At 43.7% G+C, this 17,079-nt stretch overlaps 1 protein-coding gene across 3 annotated transcripts in view; it reads right to left on the reverse strand.

Annotated features, from left to right (window-relative positions):
- Positions 1–11,030, reverse strand: part of Stimate (STIM activating enhancer) — a 48,587-nt gene extending 37,557 nt beyond the window's left edge. For all 3 annotated transcript variants that reach the window (XM_074043926.1, XM_074043927.1, XM_074043925.1), the window contains exon 1: positions 10,856–11,030. In XM_074043926.1, coding sequence (XP_073900027.1) covers positions 10,856–11,015 — 160 coding nt within the window. In that variant the 5' untranslated portion in view covers positions 11,016–11,030. The remainder of the gene's footprint in view (positions 1–10,855) is intronic.
- Positions 11,031–17,079: the final 6,049 nt, after the last annotated feature.

Below are 17,079 nucleotides of genomic sequence, written 5' to 3' on the forward strand. Positions count from 1 at the left end.
GGCCAGAAAACACCTCAGATGGTGCCCCTTCCACACCCTTATGCTTCACATTACCCCAAACCTGAACTACTGTCTACATAGGCCTGGCTCTAGGACCTCCATTATTGGGAGAATAAGATCCCAGCATATTATACCATCCACAGCAGTGACATTTGAACTTAGCTCCACAGCAAGATCACAGCATGCTTGATGGATGTTTCCCTAAAGATTCTTTTCTATTTAGGATATTAATAAATCATTTATCTAAACACTCACTGAAAAAAATCAATGTAATCTCCTAAATGGACTGCTAGGCATTTAAAAACATCTCTGAATACTCTAACTTTGTATAACAGAATCAGAATTTTTTTCCAGCAACTAATGAAGTTTCTCACAGAGAACTCTGAGGATAGAATTATAAAACCAGGGCTCTTGACATAAAAAACACTTATGTCTTCCTACACTGTGTCTGCAGGCCCCAACACATCTCCCTGTCTCTAGCCCCTCCTGGGCTTCTGGATCCAGGTTTGCTCCAGTGCTCAGACCAGATTGGGGATGGCTGTGGAAACAGCAATTTGGAATCTACGGTCTGCTGCCTCAAAAAACCAACAGCAAAGCCAACAAGTGAAGAAAGCCGTGTGTGTGACACATGCTCACTCAAATGATCAAATGTCTTACTAAGTTTCTTCCATACTCCCCCACACCCCTCCCCACAGGGTAAGAGGGCCTTGCTTGCTGTAATAACCTACAAGTATTTTAGCCCAAAAAGAAAGCCTGCCCCGAAGGCCCCACACTGATTCAGCCATGACACATACTGCACACTGTCTGGGCACAAGGACATGATGTGTGCTGTGGCTGGGTTTCAATTGTTTTGTTTTGTTTTCCTTTTCTTTCCGCTAAATCTTAACTGTTTTAAAAGCATTGTTAACTACCTCATCTTTCTATATTATTTCATATTATTAACTGAAAATGTCTTCTAAGAAAATAGAAAAGCCCATGAAGAATACAGACAAGTTTAAGAACCTAGGAAAGCTCAAAGACAAGAACAAAGGCTGGGAGAAAGAGCATTTTGAGAAGACGAATGTATGAAAAAAACAGGTTTGAGCCGGGCATGCCTGTAATCCCAACAATCCTAAGGACACAGAGGCAGAAGGATCATGAGTTCAAGACGAGCCTGGACAAAACTAAGTAAGACCCTATATCAAAAACAAAATAAAAATAAAAGGGCTAATGGCATAGCTCAAATGGTAGAGCACTTGCCTAGCATGTATGAGGCCCTGGGCTCAATCCCCAGTATTGCAAAAAACAAAAACAAACAAAAAACAGTTTTGCCCCACATGAGTCCTGATCTACTGTGCATGCAACTTTGTGAACAAGGAAATACAGAAAAAGCACAAAAGTGCCTGACACCCATCAATATTTAGTGACAGGTAAAATAACAAGAGTCCAAGTCTTTAAAATGAAGTGTCAAAGCCGAGAAGGACCCTGATTGAGTACCCTCTTTCTCTATGGCCTCTTTCCTACACGCTACCCCACCTCATAGCCTCCGCATGAAACTGTACTCTTGATCATACTGAGCCCCCACTCCCTTACTCCTTCTCTCCAAAATGGCTTGACTGGAATCTGCCTATTCACAAAATGCCCTTTAGAATGAAGACAAAGCCAAATGAAACAGCAAGGAGGGCATGTCTGCTGATATCACAGGTCTGCAAAGAAGTCTTTTTCTCACAGACCCAAGGGTAATTTCAGTGGTTCACAATCCTGCTGTGGTAGGTGCATGATTTCTAGAATAGGCTGACAAGTGGAATTCTTGTCAGAGATATTCCATAGCAAAACCCAACCCTATCTGGGCCTGGGGACTATATAGGCTCACAGGGTGGGCAACAGCCTGGCATGACTCTGTTCCCACTCCCAGGGAGCTGTATAGAATCTATGCTGGAACAAAACAAAAAACAAAAAACCAGAGATGGAAGGGATGGAAGTGTCTCTGCTTTTCTAACATCTTTGTGGAATGTGGTGAACAGTTAATAAGAGCGATTTAACAATAAGGAGTTGCTTCATTTGTTACCTAAAAGCAAGGTCGCCAGAGCCAGACTGCCTGGCTGTACTGTTTGCTGTCTGTGTGATCCTGGGCAGGTCACTTAACCTCTCTATGACTCAATATCCTCATCTATAAGATGGGGATACTAAGAGTACCTGTGTCTCAGGGTGGCTGTGAGGATTACAGGACTGGCACTGAGCAAGCACAGCATGTTTATCCACATGTCACTACCATCTATCTAGAAGACAGTGCCAACAGGACTGGGAGGGCACTGGGCTCCCATTCTTCTATGGCCCAAAAGATACAAACGGTGTATGTGCCTCTGAGGGACTACATGAGATCCAGTAGAGGCACTGTGGTAAAAGTGCTTTACAAGAGAGGTTCTCAAAGAAACACTCCAAATGGAGCACGAGGTAAGAACAGCCTCTGACTTGACAGTCAGTGATTTCATTCACCATCCTCTGAAGTGCCCACAATAGAAGAGGCCTGAAATGGATTAAGGAAGGCTCTTCAGAGTCCCTTAAGCATACTGCTGCTTTTTCTGGGGCATTCTCCAGCCCACAATGGACTGCCATGCCTATTTCCTTCTATATAGACCCTTCATGTCAAGAGGCCCTCTCATGTTGTCTACTGTCAGCAATGGGCTCAAGTGGATGCATCCAAGCCCTCAGGTAGAATCCCTCATCCCTATTCTCAATGCCCTGTGAGCTAGGAGCCCCTCCAGGAAGGAGACTATCTCTGAGCTTGTCATTGTCAAGGCAACATCTAGCATCTTCTTTAGCCTCCAAGTACTTAGCAAGTTCTAACAATCCACCGTTCTCATACTTTGGGGATGACATACTGCCCTTCTAGTGTGTTCCACAGCTAATATGAGTTTCCTAAGTGAGGCATACACTGAACAGACATAGTGGTTCTCAAACAGGGTCAACCATGTCCCCCAAGGACATCTGGTAATGTCTGGAGACATTTTTGGTTGTTGTAAAGGGGGGCTGCTATGGTGTCGAGTGGGTATAGGCCTGGGAGCTCTGCTAAGCATCTTACAATGCATGGGACAGAACCCTCCCCCCCAAAACAAAGAATAATCTGGTCCAAAAGGACAATACTGCCAAGCTGAAAAACTGTAGGTTACATGTATAACTGTAGGTTACATGTGGAGTAATCTAAAAGAGACCCACTGATTAGTTCTGCACATAGAATAAGTCACAGCAAAGATAATCCTTGTAAGTACCTCTTAAAATTATTGATTCTCCTTATAGTCAAATAGCATTAAACAAACAGATTCTTTTGTTTAAGGTGAAAACCAACAGGTAACCTTAAAGTACTCAGGGCCCTGGAAATCCCCTCCTGATCAGTTAGTAAACAAGACTCCTGTACTCCCTTCCTCTACTACTCAGATACTACACCTCAGCCATAAGGTAGGAACACTATCCTCTGCACAGCTAAGGAAACCTTCACAAACCCAACATGTAACTCGTATATGCATAAAATGACTGGCAAGTCATACGTTTGTTATAGTGCTGGGGATCAAAGGCAGGATCTTACACATGACAGGCAAGCACTCTACCACTAAGCTACATCCCCAGCCTCATAATAGCCATAAGATGATCCAAAGCTCCAGATAATACTTTGAACAATAAAAAATACAGAAAGAAAACTAGCATTGTTTGCATAGCCAAAACTGAAGTGAAGAAGCCACACACAGCCAGGTGCCAGTGGCTTACACCTATAGTCCTAGCTATTCAGGAAGCAGAGATCAGGAAGATCACGGTTCGAAGCCAACCTGGGCAAACAGTTCGAGAGACCCTATCTCAAAAAACCTCTTCACAACAAAAAAGGGCTGGTGAAGTTGCTTAAGGTGTAGGTCGTGAGTTCAATCCCTAGTACAGCAAAAACAAACAAACAAACAAAAAAGCCACACATGTGAGAGTGTTCAGAAAGTGCACCTGTGTGAAAGAGCAGGAAAAGCAGGCAGGAATAGAGCAAGAGCTGAGGAGTGTCTGGAATTTGTGGGTCTTGGCTTATATTTTGGCTCTGTTCATGCTCTTTGTTTACAAAATGAAAATAACCCCTTCCTTCCAGGAGCTCAAGTGCTGAGCACAAGAGCCAACACTCTAAGGACTCAGGAAGAGCAAGCTGCAGAAAAGAGGCCGGCTCTAGTGGCCAGCGCCACTACCTATTACCATGAGCCCAAGCCAAATAAAGCCACCAGGAACTTGGAGGCAGGTTTGTCACCTGGAAGTAGCAAAGCTCCAGTCCACACACTGCTCTCTCAAGGCCCACATGAGATGCTGAAGGTGAAAACATAGGAAAGGGTTAGGTGGTTATGGAAGAGGGTTATGATGTCTACTAAAGCCATCTGGTTTGGGCACATGCTCATCTGGAGTTCAGTGACCTTGCTGGTTGGGTTAAACTTTTTTTACACTATGTACTCTATGAAGAGAGCTAATGGCAAAGACATTGTTCAAAAAAGGAAAAAAAAAAAAAGGAAATGCTTAACTTAATTCAGAAAACAAGTTGCCAGGCATTTGGGAAATGTTCTTCCATGGGACCCCTGAAAGCATGTATTGTAGTTACGAGGATGGTAACATCATCATCCACAGAGGGCCTAATGTGTGCCTGACACTGCTCCAGCTTCCTTATAGATATTCTTTCTAATCCCCTTAGCCCCAGGAGAGAGAAATTGCTATCCCTGTCTTTCTGGGGAAGAAGAAACAGAAGTTTTGAGAAATACATAAGCTGCTCAGAGGCACTCTCTGTGTCAAAAGCAGAAATGGAAGTCTGGACTAGATCCATATCCAGGGATCCTGCTATTTTTAACCTGTTGTGAAACTCCTTCAGCACAACTTTATCTTCATTCAAATATTATATTAACTGTAAAATGATCTTTAAACAGATCACTAAAGCCACAGAGGTTTTATAGGCCCCCCTAGGGGAACACTTGGCCAACATAGGTATTTAACAGTATAGAAAATGCATTTCATTAAATTATAACTCTTGAGAGCTTGTTTGGAGGTTCTAGCAGGGGAGTGCAGCTACTCGTATACCCTTGACTGAAGAACGGTCCGGGATGGTCGTCCTCTTCGACCGAGCGCGCAGCTTCGGGAGGGACGTACATGGAGCAGTGAGGGAGGAAGGGGACACCCGCCTAGCCAGCCAGATCAGCTGAATCAACCCTGGCGATCAATGGGGTGACAGATGTCGCAGCCAGATTGCCCTCACATCCATGAAACTATAACTCTTGATTGCACGCTAATTCAGACAACTCAAAATTAATGAAGTTTTACTAGAATAAAGCAGTATTCCATAATTATGGATAAAGACTATCAAATAAATCAGCATCTAGGAAATCGGAAAACTTTCTAAAAGTAAAGACCCTGAACCAGCTGGGCACTGGTGGCTCACTCCTGCAATTCTAGCTATTCAGGAGGCAGAGATCAGGAAGATTGTGGTTCAAAGCCAGCCCAGGCAAATAGTTCATGAGTCCCTATTTTGAAAAAAATCCCATCACAAAAAGGGCTGGTGAAGTGGCTCAAGGTGTAGGCCCAGAGTTCAAACCCCAGCAATGCGAAAAACAAAACAAAACAAAGACCCTGAATCAGCCAGTAGGTTAACTCTGCCTCTGATTGGGCTGGCATTCCACAGGGAAGAAAAGACAGGAGCAGAAGAGTGTGTGCTGGGTGCCAGGCCCAGAGGCAGGTGAGCTCCAGCTCCAACTGGGCCATCAACTAGGTTTCTTTACTTTACCAGGAGAGGTGATCACTGAGGGAAAGGTTGCTACAAAACAGGGCACTCACACGATCTCAAAGCATCTGCACTGCAGGGATCAGTTACTAACTGTCATGGAGAAATGTACCTCTACCAGGGAGAGATGAGAGATCTTCCCACCTCCACACACAAGCAATCAAACTTTTTTTCTTTTTTTGGCAGTACTGAGAGTTGAACTTAGGCCCTTTCTTGCTAGGCAGACAAGCTACCACTTAAGCCACTCCTCCAGCCCTTGTTGTGTTAGCTATTTTTGAGATAGGGTCTCACTTGATGCAGGCAGGCACAGACCACGATCCTCTATTTGTACTTCCCCTACAAAGCTGGTATGGCAGGTGCACACCACTGCACTCAGCAGTTGGTTGAGAGGGGGTCTCAAGAACTTTTTGCAGGGCTTGCCTGGAACCACAAACCTTGTGACCCTCCAGACCTCCATCTCTCCTTGAGTGACCGTGCTGGCCTCAACCTTATTCTTTCTAAAAGCAGGATGGCCTCTTAGTCGGATGGACAAGGAACACACAGCACCACTTATGAAGTGCTTTCGTGTAAAACATGTTACCTTAATCTGTATTCTAGATGCAATTGAGGAAACACAGGGTTCAGTGAAACGACTCAAATAACACTTAGACAACTGTAGAATATAGTCATTTACACAACCACCATCCAGGACTCCTCTTCCAAGAGTCAAGAGTCAACAGTATTAAAAACTAAAAAGAGAGAGAGAGAGAGAGAGAGAGAGAGAGAGAGCATGTGAAGATTCGTCTAGAAGTAAAAATGACTTTAAAAATATAACCAATGATGGATTTAGCTCAGTGATAAAGTGCTTGTCTAGCATGTGTGAGGCCCTGAGTTTGATCCTCAGCACTGGAAAAATAATAGGCCACAACCAAATATAATGTATAGATCTTGGTAGGATCAAATTTTAAGAATTTCCTCTATAAAAGACTTATGACATCTAGGGAACAGTGAATATGGGGTGGATAGCAGATATCGGATGATAGTATGAGGTTATTATTAATTCTGAGGTGGCAATGGAGAAGAGTGTCCTTATTCTTAGGAGACTTAACTGAAGTATTCTGGAGTAAAGGGTGGTGCTGACTGCAATCTTTCCTCAAAAAAAAGCAGAAGAGATAAAACAAATGTGGCAAAATGGGAACAATTGTTGAATGTAGGTAGAGGGCAGACAGGTGTTTGCTGCATTATTTCTCATCTTTTCTGTATGTCTGACATTTTTAAAGATAAAAACTGGGATGGAGTGTGGAGAGATGATCGTGAGAAAGGCCGTGCGGATATAGCACACTGGGAGGCCAGCTCAGCATGAGAGAAAACACAGGGCATTCTTATTTGTGATTAAGATATCAAAGCTGGTGGACAGTTTGTGATTTTACTTTTTGGGCCACAGGAAAAAAGCTTCACTTCTCAAAGCCAGTACTGTTTTAGTACCACACAGACCTTTCTCCCAGCCTGCTGGTCCCCTGTATCTGTAACAGGAAAATAGGCAGGCAGATTTATCCAAGCTGTCAAAATGCTTGTTTTGTTAAAAGCCAATTCTGTTCACACTTTAGCCCAGTACCCTGACTGTGCATGGTGAAGGAGGCTTGAGTTTGCTCTGCACTCACAAGTCCTGAGAATAAACATCCCCAAATGCCAACACACACACCCAGGTCAGCGCTGACCTTTGGCTGACAGCTGGGTGACTCTCCTGCACTGGGGCAGTTTTGTTAGGCTCTAGGACCGTTCAGCTCTGTTTTGTTGTGACTCCAGTCTGAGTGACTTCATCAAGTCACAGACTAGAGACAGAACCACCAAAACAAGAGGAACACTCTGCCTGGCAGGCAGATCATGACAGAGCCTCTGGTTTAAAGTGTTTTTTTTGTTTTTGTTTTTTTAATGCAGACACCCAGTTGCTTTCATGACTGGGATCCCAGAAAACCCAGAGTGGGAAGTAGTAACCTTATAAGCTGAGATTGCATGGCTTTCTTTGCATAGAAGGTAACTTAGCTGTAGCCTCTGGAAAGTCTACCAACTTAATTAACAAGATGATGTTGACACAGGGACATGCTGGCAGATGGTGGTATATAACATGTAGCATGAAGAACAGGCTACATACAGGACCTGGCATACAGGCTCTCAACCATCTGGAGTAACAGTACACAAACCTGCACGTAAGGCAAGAAGCCTATCAAAACAACATGTGAGAAATCTGAATACCTCTCTCTACAGAATTAAAATGTATGAGAAATCTTCTTCCTCTGCCATGTGAAAATCACAATAACGTATGTAGAAAAAAAGTAATTTTTCTGGGTAGAGAGAAGTGCATAAACATGTTGGTCTGAAGAGTCACTGAAATCAGGGATGTGAACTGAGGAAAAATTTTATCAGTTTGTCTGGCAGAGAAGTGGGTCCATCATACTAGAGAGAGCTGCCCAGAAGGAAAACTGAACAGTCCTTGCCATCAGAACTGGAGAAGCACCCAAGAGACAGGCACTTGAGTCTACTGCCTTAGAGGGCACAAGCATTTGGAAGGGGAAAGATAATGACCTCAAAGACAGAAACAGGGACTATTAGTTCAAACTGCTCAGAACAGTCTGATTAGCATTTAAAAGGAGCCAGAGGTAGATGATGATGGGAATGATGAGGGAGTGGCCTCACCTTAACAAACCAAGTCCTTTCTCCCTCAACAGCTGTCATGAGCCTGGCCCTTGCCTCTGGCAGCTCTGCCAAACTGTCAGGCAGGCTCTGTGACCAGAAGACAGTCTAACAGCAGGAAAATGAACTTCCTTGAGACTCTCTTACTTTTTTTTTTTTCCTCCCCAGCAAAGTCTATTCCAAAGTGTAAGGCGGTCCCTTGAGGATCTCCTCTTCTTACTAGTTCAAATAAAACAAAATAAAAGCCCTACAGTTCTATGTCAACAGGACCAAGGAAGCTGAGCCATAAGAAAAGCACTTCCTAGCCAGTGACATGTCCTCATCTAGCTTCACAGTCTGGTCACCTTGGCCTGCTTTTTTAGCTTTTAGGTAGGGAGGATAAGGCTCTTGCTTTCATCTCCCTTTCTGACCCAGTTCTGGCCTTCCCAGCTCTTCTCCCTGTCACCCTAATCAACATGGTCCCAAGACTTACTGGCCAGTTCCACAAATTCTATCTACATCAAACATTCCACTGAGCAAGAGTCCATTTTGCTGTCTAGTCTTTGCCCACAGAAAAGTACCAACCAGGCTGGTGGAGGGCTACCAGTAAGAGTGCCTGCCTAGCAAGCATGAGGCCCTGAGTTCAAACCCCAATGACACACACACACACACACACACACACACACACACACACACAACTGCAGTAGAATTTGTACATATGCTCGTGCTGAAGATGAAGTAAAGAGATAATAATGTTCCTAATGACTCCCGGGCCAGTACTGCCACTGTCAACACCACATTCAACCAGCACACTTCTACCTGCGAGCAACTCGGCCCTGTCACCATTACATTCCCTTTCTGAATCACAAGTGCCAAAACCCTAGGGGATATACCAGGCCATCAGCACCAATCAAATCCACGGAAACACCCAGAACCAGACTCAGGAGTCTCAGGTTAAGGAACAAAATAAAAATGAAACCTACAGTTGGTAGAGAGAGAAAGGAAGGTGGCCAAAGGAAAGAGGAGTGGGAAGACACTCACAATGTCTTAAAAACATACACATACAGCCATGTGCCCAGTTGGCAACTAATTTCGGCTAGGTTGTCACAAATTATTGTAGGGAACAGATGAGCAATTGCTCAGCAGAGAGAACAAGGCAAGTAGGGATTAAAAAGGATAGCAAAAGCGGCTAACACAGTAGCACTTGTTGCTGAATTTATCAGACCAGGGATCCAGAAGAAAGCTTCTCCGAGGTCAATTGAAGCCCAGGAGAATTCACCCCAAAAAACTCCTGCTATAAACAAGCAAGGGACCACTCTAGCAATGGACCCTACAAGACATGTGCACACAGATGCAGGATCCCTCTTGGGGACCAAATGAGGAACACACATTGCCAGAACCCCCTGCTCTGCCCAAAGCACAGTGGGAAAGTTTTTAGAACAAATCATTTTGGAATTACATACCTCTGTACTCCTCCCAAAACACAATCACTGCGCCAATCCTAGGCCTATGTGCCACACAAAACTAACCTTTAAACAGGGGAAGGATGTGCAGTAAGTAAAAAACTCAACCCCCACAATAGGGCACACATCACCCTTCAGCCCACAGCACCAGGGCAATATTGGCCATCTGGGACTTCCTTAATTACAAAACTCCCAAGGAAGTGCCCCTGGTGACTTGGCACAGGGATTCTGAGACCACCACCCCCCTTCCCCGGACCCTTTTGCACTTCTATCTCCATTAAGTCATTAGGTTGCCTGAATTTCATGAGAAATAAGGAAACTTAAAACGTGACTAATAAAAGTGGGTTGGGAAAGTAAAGCCTGGGACAGAGATGAAATAGGTAGATCTGTTGGGGAAGAAAGGTGAAGAAGGAGATGTACGGGAGAAGGCCCTGAATAATAAAAATAAAGCTGAGGGAGGAGGGGGCGGTCCTGGGAAAAGGAATGCACACTCCAGGTACCACGAGGGATGCAAGTTAGCAGCGGAGATGGCAAATCCTTGGAGTGAAGGTGCAGAAACAACCTCGGTATCAGACTGGAGCTTTAGGGGAGGATAAGAAAGGCCCTTGAGAGGGGGCACAGAGAAGGATGCCACCTTCGGAAGTCACTGGAAAGTAGGATAACCTTAATTTGGAATGGCAAGGTGGGAGGGGGCGAGTTTTAGGCGGGTATCTCACAAGAGAGACATGTAAAGTGGCGAGGAGCAGGGCCATTCCTGGCTAAAAGGCTGCAGCAATAAGGCGAGGGCAGAGGACCCTAGGGCAGGGCGGGGCGGGGGCTCCCTCCTAGTCTGGGAATGCCCAGCCCGGGCTCGCGGGGGAGGAAGGCACCTCCGCCAAAGGGCCCATATCCCCATGTCGGAACTCTTCGGGCAGGAGGGTCTCCGAGGCAAGGCCGGGCCGGTAGAGCGGGGCTTGAGGAGGGGCTGGGGTCTGGGACTCACGCATCAACGTGCTGAAGGCCACGACGCCTAGCAGCCCCTGCAGGAAGATGCCGAAACTGTGCATGAGCGCGCCGCTCTCGCAGCGGCCCGCCCCGGACGCGACCGTGGAGGGCGGGCCGCCCGGCAGCCCGCGGCTCAGGTTCCCGGCCGGGCCCTGCATGGCGGCCTGGCGGGAGGGCGCGGTGCCGCCCCGCCCCGCCTTGCCTCGCTTAGCCGCTGCCGGGGGTCGCGCCACCGAGCCCGGAGCCCGAACGGCGAGCCGGTACCTCCGCCGGCGGCCCACTCGGCGCGGCGCGTAACCCGACGTCTGAGATCGCAGCGCCCGATTGGCGCGGCCCGGCGTGGGGGCGGGCCCCGGCGCCTTAGCTCTCCCAGGGGGCGGGGCACCGACCCGGCAAGGGGGGCGGGGCCGTGGCTCCCACTCGACAGGTAGACCAGGTGAGCCAGGCTGCTCAGACAGGAATGAGGGCCAGGGACCTCAAGCTCCAACACGCGAGGGCAGTAGGAGGGACAGCCAGTGATTAAATTCCTTCTCCCTCTAAGGTAAATCCCTTATACGCTGAAGAACTGATTAAAAATGCTCTTGGATTCCGCAGAGATTCCGATTCACTACTTCAAGGGTGGGGCCCAATAATTTGCAGCTGGATTATTCTGAAGCAGGTGGTTAAGGAAAACAATCTAAGACTGCGCACTGGCATCTTACAAGTCAGACATTGGGTATCCTTTTGGCTTTTGGCTAGGGAATTCGACTCACTAATCAAGGCGCCGAATTGATTCTCCCCGCTCCCCGCCCCCGACTTTTTTTTTGGAGACGGGGTCTCGCTGAGTTGTCCAGACTGGTCTCGAATTCCTGGGCTCAGGAGACCCTTCTGCCTCAGCCTCCCCTAGTAGCTGGCCAGCGTATTGCACCTCACTACCCATAAACAATTTAAATGGTCATTTCAGTCTAATCGCTTTCATTATGAAATATACTGGGTTTAGACTGACAACTCAATGTGCATATATTCCTGCTTTGTTCACTTAGGAGGTGCAACTATATATTGAATTTTTTTTTTTTTTGTGGCACTGGGGTTTGAACTCAGTCCACATACTTGCTAGGTAGGCGCTCTGCCACATGACCCACTCCGCCAGCCAATGTGATTTTTTTTTTAATGAGCGGAACAATCAATATCTGCCCATCTCCAACATCACCCTGTGCCATACACACAGACTCCCACCTAACTCTGACTTCTTGGAACCTGTTTTCTGCCTCCACTAGATCCCCTGGACCCTCCTGCTTCGCTCTAGACCTCTCTTGGTGCTCCAGAGCCCCTGACCTTCCTGCTGAATGTCAGTGGTACAAATTCAGTTGATACTAAGCTACATTTGTTGGACAGTAAATACTATCTCTAGGGGAAATTTTCCCTATAAAGTTGCCCCTCCAAAATTATAATTACACAAGAGTTATATACTATCCAAAAGGTTTCTTGGTTAACTAGAATACTGATTATTCAGAGAACAAAAATGCAGTGCTCTAGCTTTTCTCTTACAATACACTCACACCTCTGTGCCTTTATGCAGCATTCTAGCTGTATGGATGTTGTTCCCTTTTCCTTGCTCCATGAAGAGAGTCATGCATCAAGACCCACCTGACTTCCCTCTTCCCACTGTGCTCCTGCATTTTCTTGTGTATGCTGTTCTACGAGAAATTTTCAGAGTGCTAAATTACACAGCTATAGACATGTCTCTCCTACAGCTGAGTGACAGCCTCTTAATCTGGGTTTTATTCACTCTTGAGACCAACACAGTGTCTGGCACAGAGAACATACAACAAAATATTTTTTAATTTAAGCCAAATTTTAATTTCTAAATTAAAAAACTCCCCACGGCTACTGACCATGAGCAAATACAGAAAATCAGGTTAAGAAAATAAATAGGGGAAATTTTAAATTGCATTACGGCCTTCAAGTCCCAGAGTGATCTTCTGAGAATGCTAAGTTAACAGTTCATATTCAAAGAGAACCAAAGAAGATGATATATCTTAAAGCAGAGGGAACTGTGATTGAAAATAAGGAAACTATTAATTGCTTGAAGACACAGACACATCAAGGAAAATTGCACACGGGGCTGAAAAATGGAAGTTTTGAACAAAGCACTGCTCTGCACATCCAGATCTGGATGAATCCTTAAGCCCTGTAGAGAACAAGAAGCATTCTTCAGAGTTCAGGTGCAGAATCTCCAATGCCAGGAGCAAAGTCACTGGGGAATTCTGCTCTTCCTATCTCTCCTGAACTGAAACGAAAATGTCTCTAAATTCAAAGGGCAAAGGATAAGATAGTAAGAAGGAAGAATTCTGGAATTTTATTATAGTAGGAAGGAACTTTCTCATCCATTTAGGAATGACTCTCTGAGATCCCAATGAAGGTTTGAAGAGTGTACTCTGGCCGAAATGCCTTCCTTTCTGTCAAATCAATGCAAATTAAATTAAACATAACTGAATACTTTTCTCACAACCACTTAAAACTTGTCATATCACAAGTTTAATACAAACTTATTTATCAAAAAACCCATACAAATATTCATTAAAATTAGTTTTGTTTTTAATCCTTTGAAGTTGTACCATCAAACTTGATGGGAGTTATTTTAATGAGTATTCTTGTGCGAATTTCTCCTGAAGTGTACTTCATCTTCAATGCATAATTTTTTAAATTAAGAGGGATAATAGCAAGCAAGAAGGATACAATGCAATAAAGCATTTTGTTTTGTTCCAAACAGCTTAAAAGAAGGCAAAATACATTAAACAAAGTGCATCAGTTCCAAGGAGTTAGTATTAGAAACAGGCCTAAGGACAGTACTGGAACCAGCCAGGCATCTTTCCCTTGCAGGCCTCTGATTGTCTTGAGAGTATTCAACCAAAAAGTTAGGAGAGAAAAAGAAATCAGCACTTAAAATCTCAAGAGAAGCATTCAAACTATCTTCTCCAGAGATTCTTGCAAAAGGAGTGAAGGGACCACTCAGTTTTAACTATGCACAAGCTTTATAACCCCTTATCTGCTTTGTGACTTGATTAGCCCCCAAAGCTTACCCACAACCTTTCAACACTATGTGATCACTTCCACTCTTTCAAGCTAGGGATGTAGTTAGATTGAATGAACCATGTAGAAACCATTAGACCTGATCTTCCACACATCTTGAGAACAGGAATCCTCATCCCCATCAGCAACTGAGACATCAGTTCACTACTCAGCGTATCTTTTGCCTCCCATGGCTCAGGTCATTCTTTACTGCTGGTGTTGGAAGTCTTGTCCAGCAAGGCTGTGGCTTGCTTGTTCCCCTTTCACACCAATTCTTCATGATAGGCCACAGCGCCAAGATAGACCAGTCAGAAAAGGAATTAAGGGGAGAGTTTTAGGCCTACTTCACCTTTCCCCAAACCTCTACTTCTGGTTTTGCCAGTTATTGTGAAAATCTGGCATCTTAAACATTGTAGCCAAGAAAATCAATCTGCACTGCATTTAATGCCCACTAATTTCTATACCTCATCCCCAAAGCTGCCCCCAGAAATAAGGCTACCTGTGTGCTAGGGGACAAGTAATGAGGAAAACACCCCAAGTGAGTGGACTTGGAACCTGATCTCTTTGGACTGGGCTTTGAGTTTAGAACTCTTATATGAAAATTCCAAGTCAACATGCAGCTTATGAATAAATTCAGATTTCCAAAGCATACACATTCTCATTCAAAGGAGTCATCAAAATTCACTAGTAAAACATTTAAAGCCAAGGAAGAATTATAATGGTAGGAAAGTGACTTATTTCTTTTGGTTTTGCAGGAGGCTCTCTGTTCTACAGAGTTTCTGTGCCAGCACCATGGCTGGTTACTTACAGTGGACCTAGGATCAAAGACATTCATTTTTTAAAAAAGGGAGTACCTGGCTCCCACTAAGTTTTATACTTCATTTCTGTTAGTGATGCCTTTTTCTTTACCTTCATAAGGCCAACACATTTTTGATAAAATAGAACACTTTTTTGAACTTGCATGCATGTGTGGACACATAGAACATTCCTAATACATAGGACAAGTTCAATTCCATTGTGTGCTTCTGCTGTTGAGGTTAAGCAGCTAACAAATCTCTCGGAGCTTCTGTGAGAATCAAACCATGAAAGGGTGTCTTAAATCTAAGTCTTTGGTTATAGGTGCCGAGTAAATATAAGTGCCATTGACAGTTTTCACAATATCCCTAACAAGAGTCCCTGATGTTTCATATCCCTTGGAAATAGTATTGGTTTGAGAGAAGAATGGTTCTGAGTCCTACCCAACATAAGGCTCTCAGAGCTTTTGGACTGTATTCAGGTATCATATTAGTGAATGAACTGATCCTAGAGAGCAAGTAAAATGTATTCAAGTCCTCAGGAAGCTTTGGTCCAATGCCCTCTCTCTCTCACAGTGGGAAGAGTTTTACTTCTGAGAGAAGAGACATATAAAGGTCAAGTTCTGAACTGTTTTTCTACACCTGCTTCTATCATAGTTACATAAATACTTACCAAGAAGATAATTTTTTCCAGAGGGTGGTTAAGTACCTTTCCCTGACCTCATAAATCTAAATTGTAGATGCTACGAGCCACCTACATTGCTAAAGATAGGATTAAAAAAAAAGCCCCCATTAATACATTTCCTGCATTAGCCATTTCAAACTGTGCTTCAAATGAGAATGATGAAGATGGTTTGCAAAGGAAAATAGCATTGTTACCAGAAGCCCACAAAATATAGTCAAAATGTCAGAACAAACCTGCATGATCAGTAAAAGGTTTACCTAGTGTACTGAAATAGCAGTAACAGTTTAATATTGCTCAGTTAACTTTTCAGGTCCAGGAGGATGATACAGTCCATTAACCTGTTTCTAAGCTTGTCAATCCAGGGTGAAAATGATCATGAAAAAACTTCTGACCTCAAGCAGGCTACAGGACCAACTGTGGGTAAAATCTAGACAATACAGTCTACTTATAATATACTTCTCATAAATTAAAGATGTTGGTCTCTTCCAAAAACAAAGTCCATACACATATATGTGCAACATACAAACGTTTTACCCCAACATGGTAAAATGCTATTATCATGCTTACAATGTTTTAACATCACAGTAATTGGACCCAGCAGCTTTAGGAAGTAAGTGGAATTCAAATTTTATATTTAGAAAATGTCCTGTGCCAAATTCTCAAATATTTTCTTGTATGTAGTATCTAGTAGTAGCAGCTTGGGGAATATAATTAATGCGACTGCCCACTAAACTGTATCCCAGTAAGACAGTGCAAGAAATATTTAGAGAGGCCCCACTCACTTGCCCATTTGGAGTTGACCTTTCTCTAGGAGAAAGCTGAGCTTGAAAAATAATGGTACAGTTAGCCAAGTCTGTTTTGTCCCAATGCTCCCTGGATCAGAGGCTACTTAGAGCCACATGTTTCATGTTTCAGGGGCTTTATCCTCTCAATTTTAAGAAAATAGTTTTCTAAATTCTGTAGTGTCTGGAGAAGTCAAGAAGATAGACAAAATAACATATTCATTGTTGTTATACTTGGCAAATTACTTCTTGTATTTCATTTTCCTAAATGAGACAACAATGTGAGGCCCTTAATGTTAATTCCTTAAGTTTTGTGTTCCATTACTCTTCCTCAAGGGATCCTCTTTTGCTTAGTGCCTTGACTGCTGAGCTGGAGGAATTCTATTAAACAAGATAACCACCACCCCACGTCTACCTTAATGTTAATTGTTCCCTAGCATCATACACATGTTTCTGTTCTATGGATATAGAATTAATCACATTTTAAAAACTTGGATCTCACAGGAAGCTCAAATACATTATCTTTTACTTAAAAAAAGCTTCTTCCCAGATATATCTGATAGTAACCTAAGCAAAGAGTGAATGCTTTATGATTTGGTTGGAGGGCATGAATTATTCAATGGAGGACCCAGACTACAGATTATTTGCCAATGTCCATAAAAACAAGTGAGGGTTGGGGAGAGAAAAAGTTAAAAAAAAAAAAAATCACAATCACTTTAAATTTGTTATAATATTTCCTTATATTTGTATAGTTGTTCAGAATTTACCCAGTTTGCAGTTTTGAAACATTTTCAATTCTTGAGGAGGAATGATTAGATTATAAATTTGCAAGTGACTAGGATAATCCAAAAATAAATAAATAAATAAATAAACAAACAACAAAGCAAACCATTTAAAGGAGGCTATCTGT

Source organism: Castor canadensis, chromosome 10 (assembly GCF_047511655.1).
Source record: "Castor canadensis chromosome 10, mCasCan1.hap1v2, whole genome shotgun sequence".
In the NCBI taxonomy this organism is placed as follows: domain Eukaryota; kingdom Metazoa; phylum Chordata; class Mammalia; order Rodentia; family Castoridae; genus Castor; species Castor canadensis.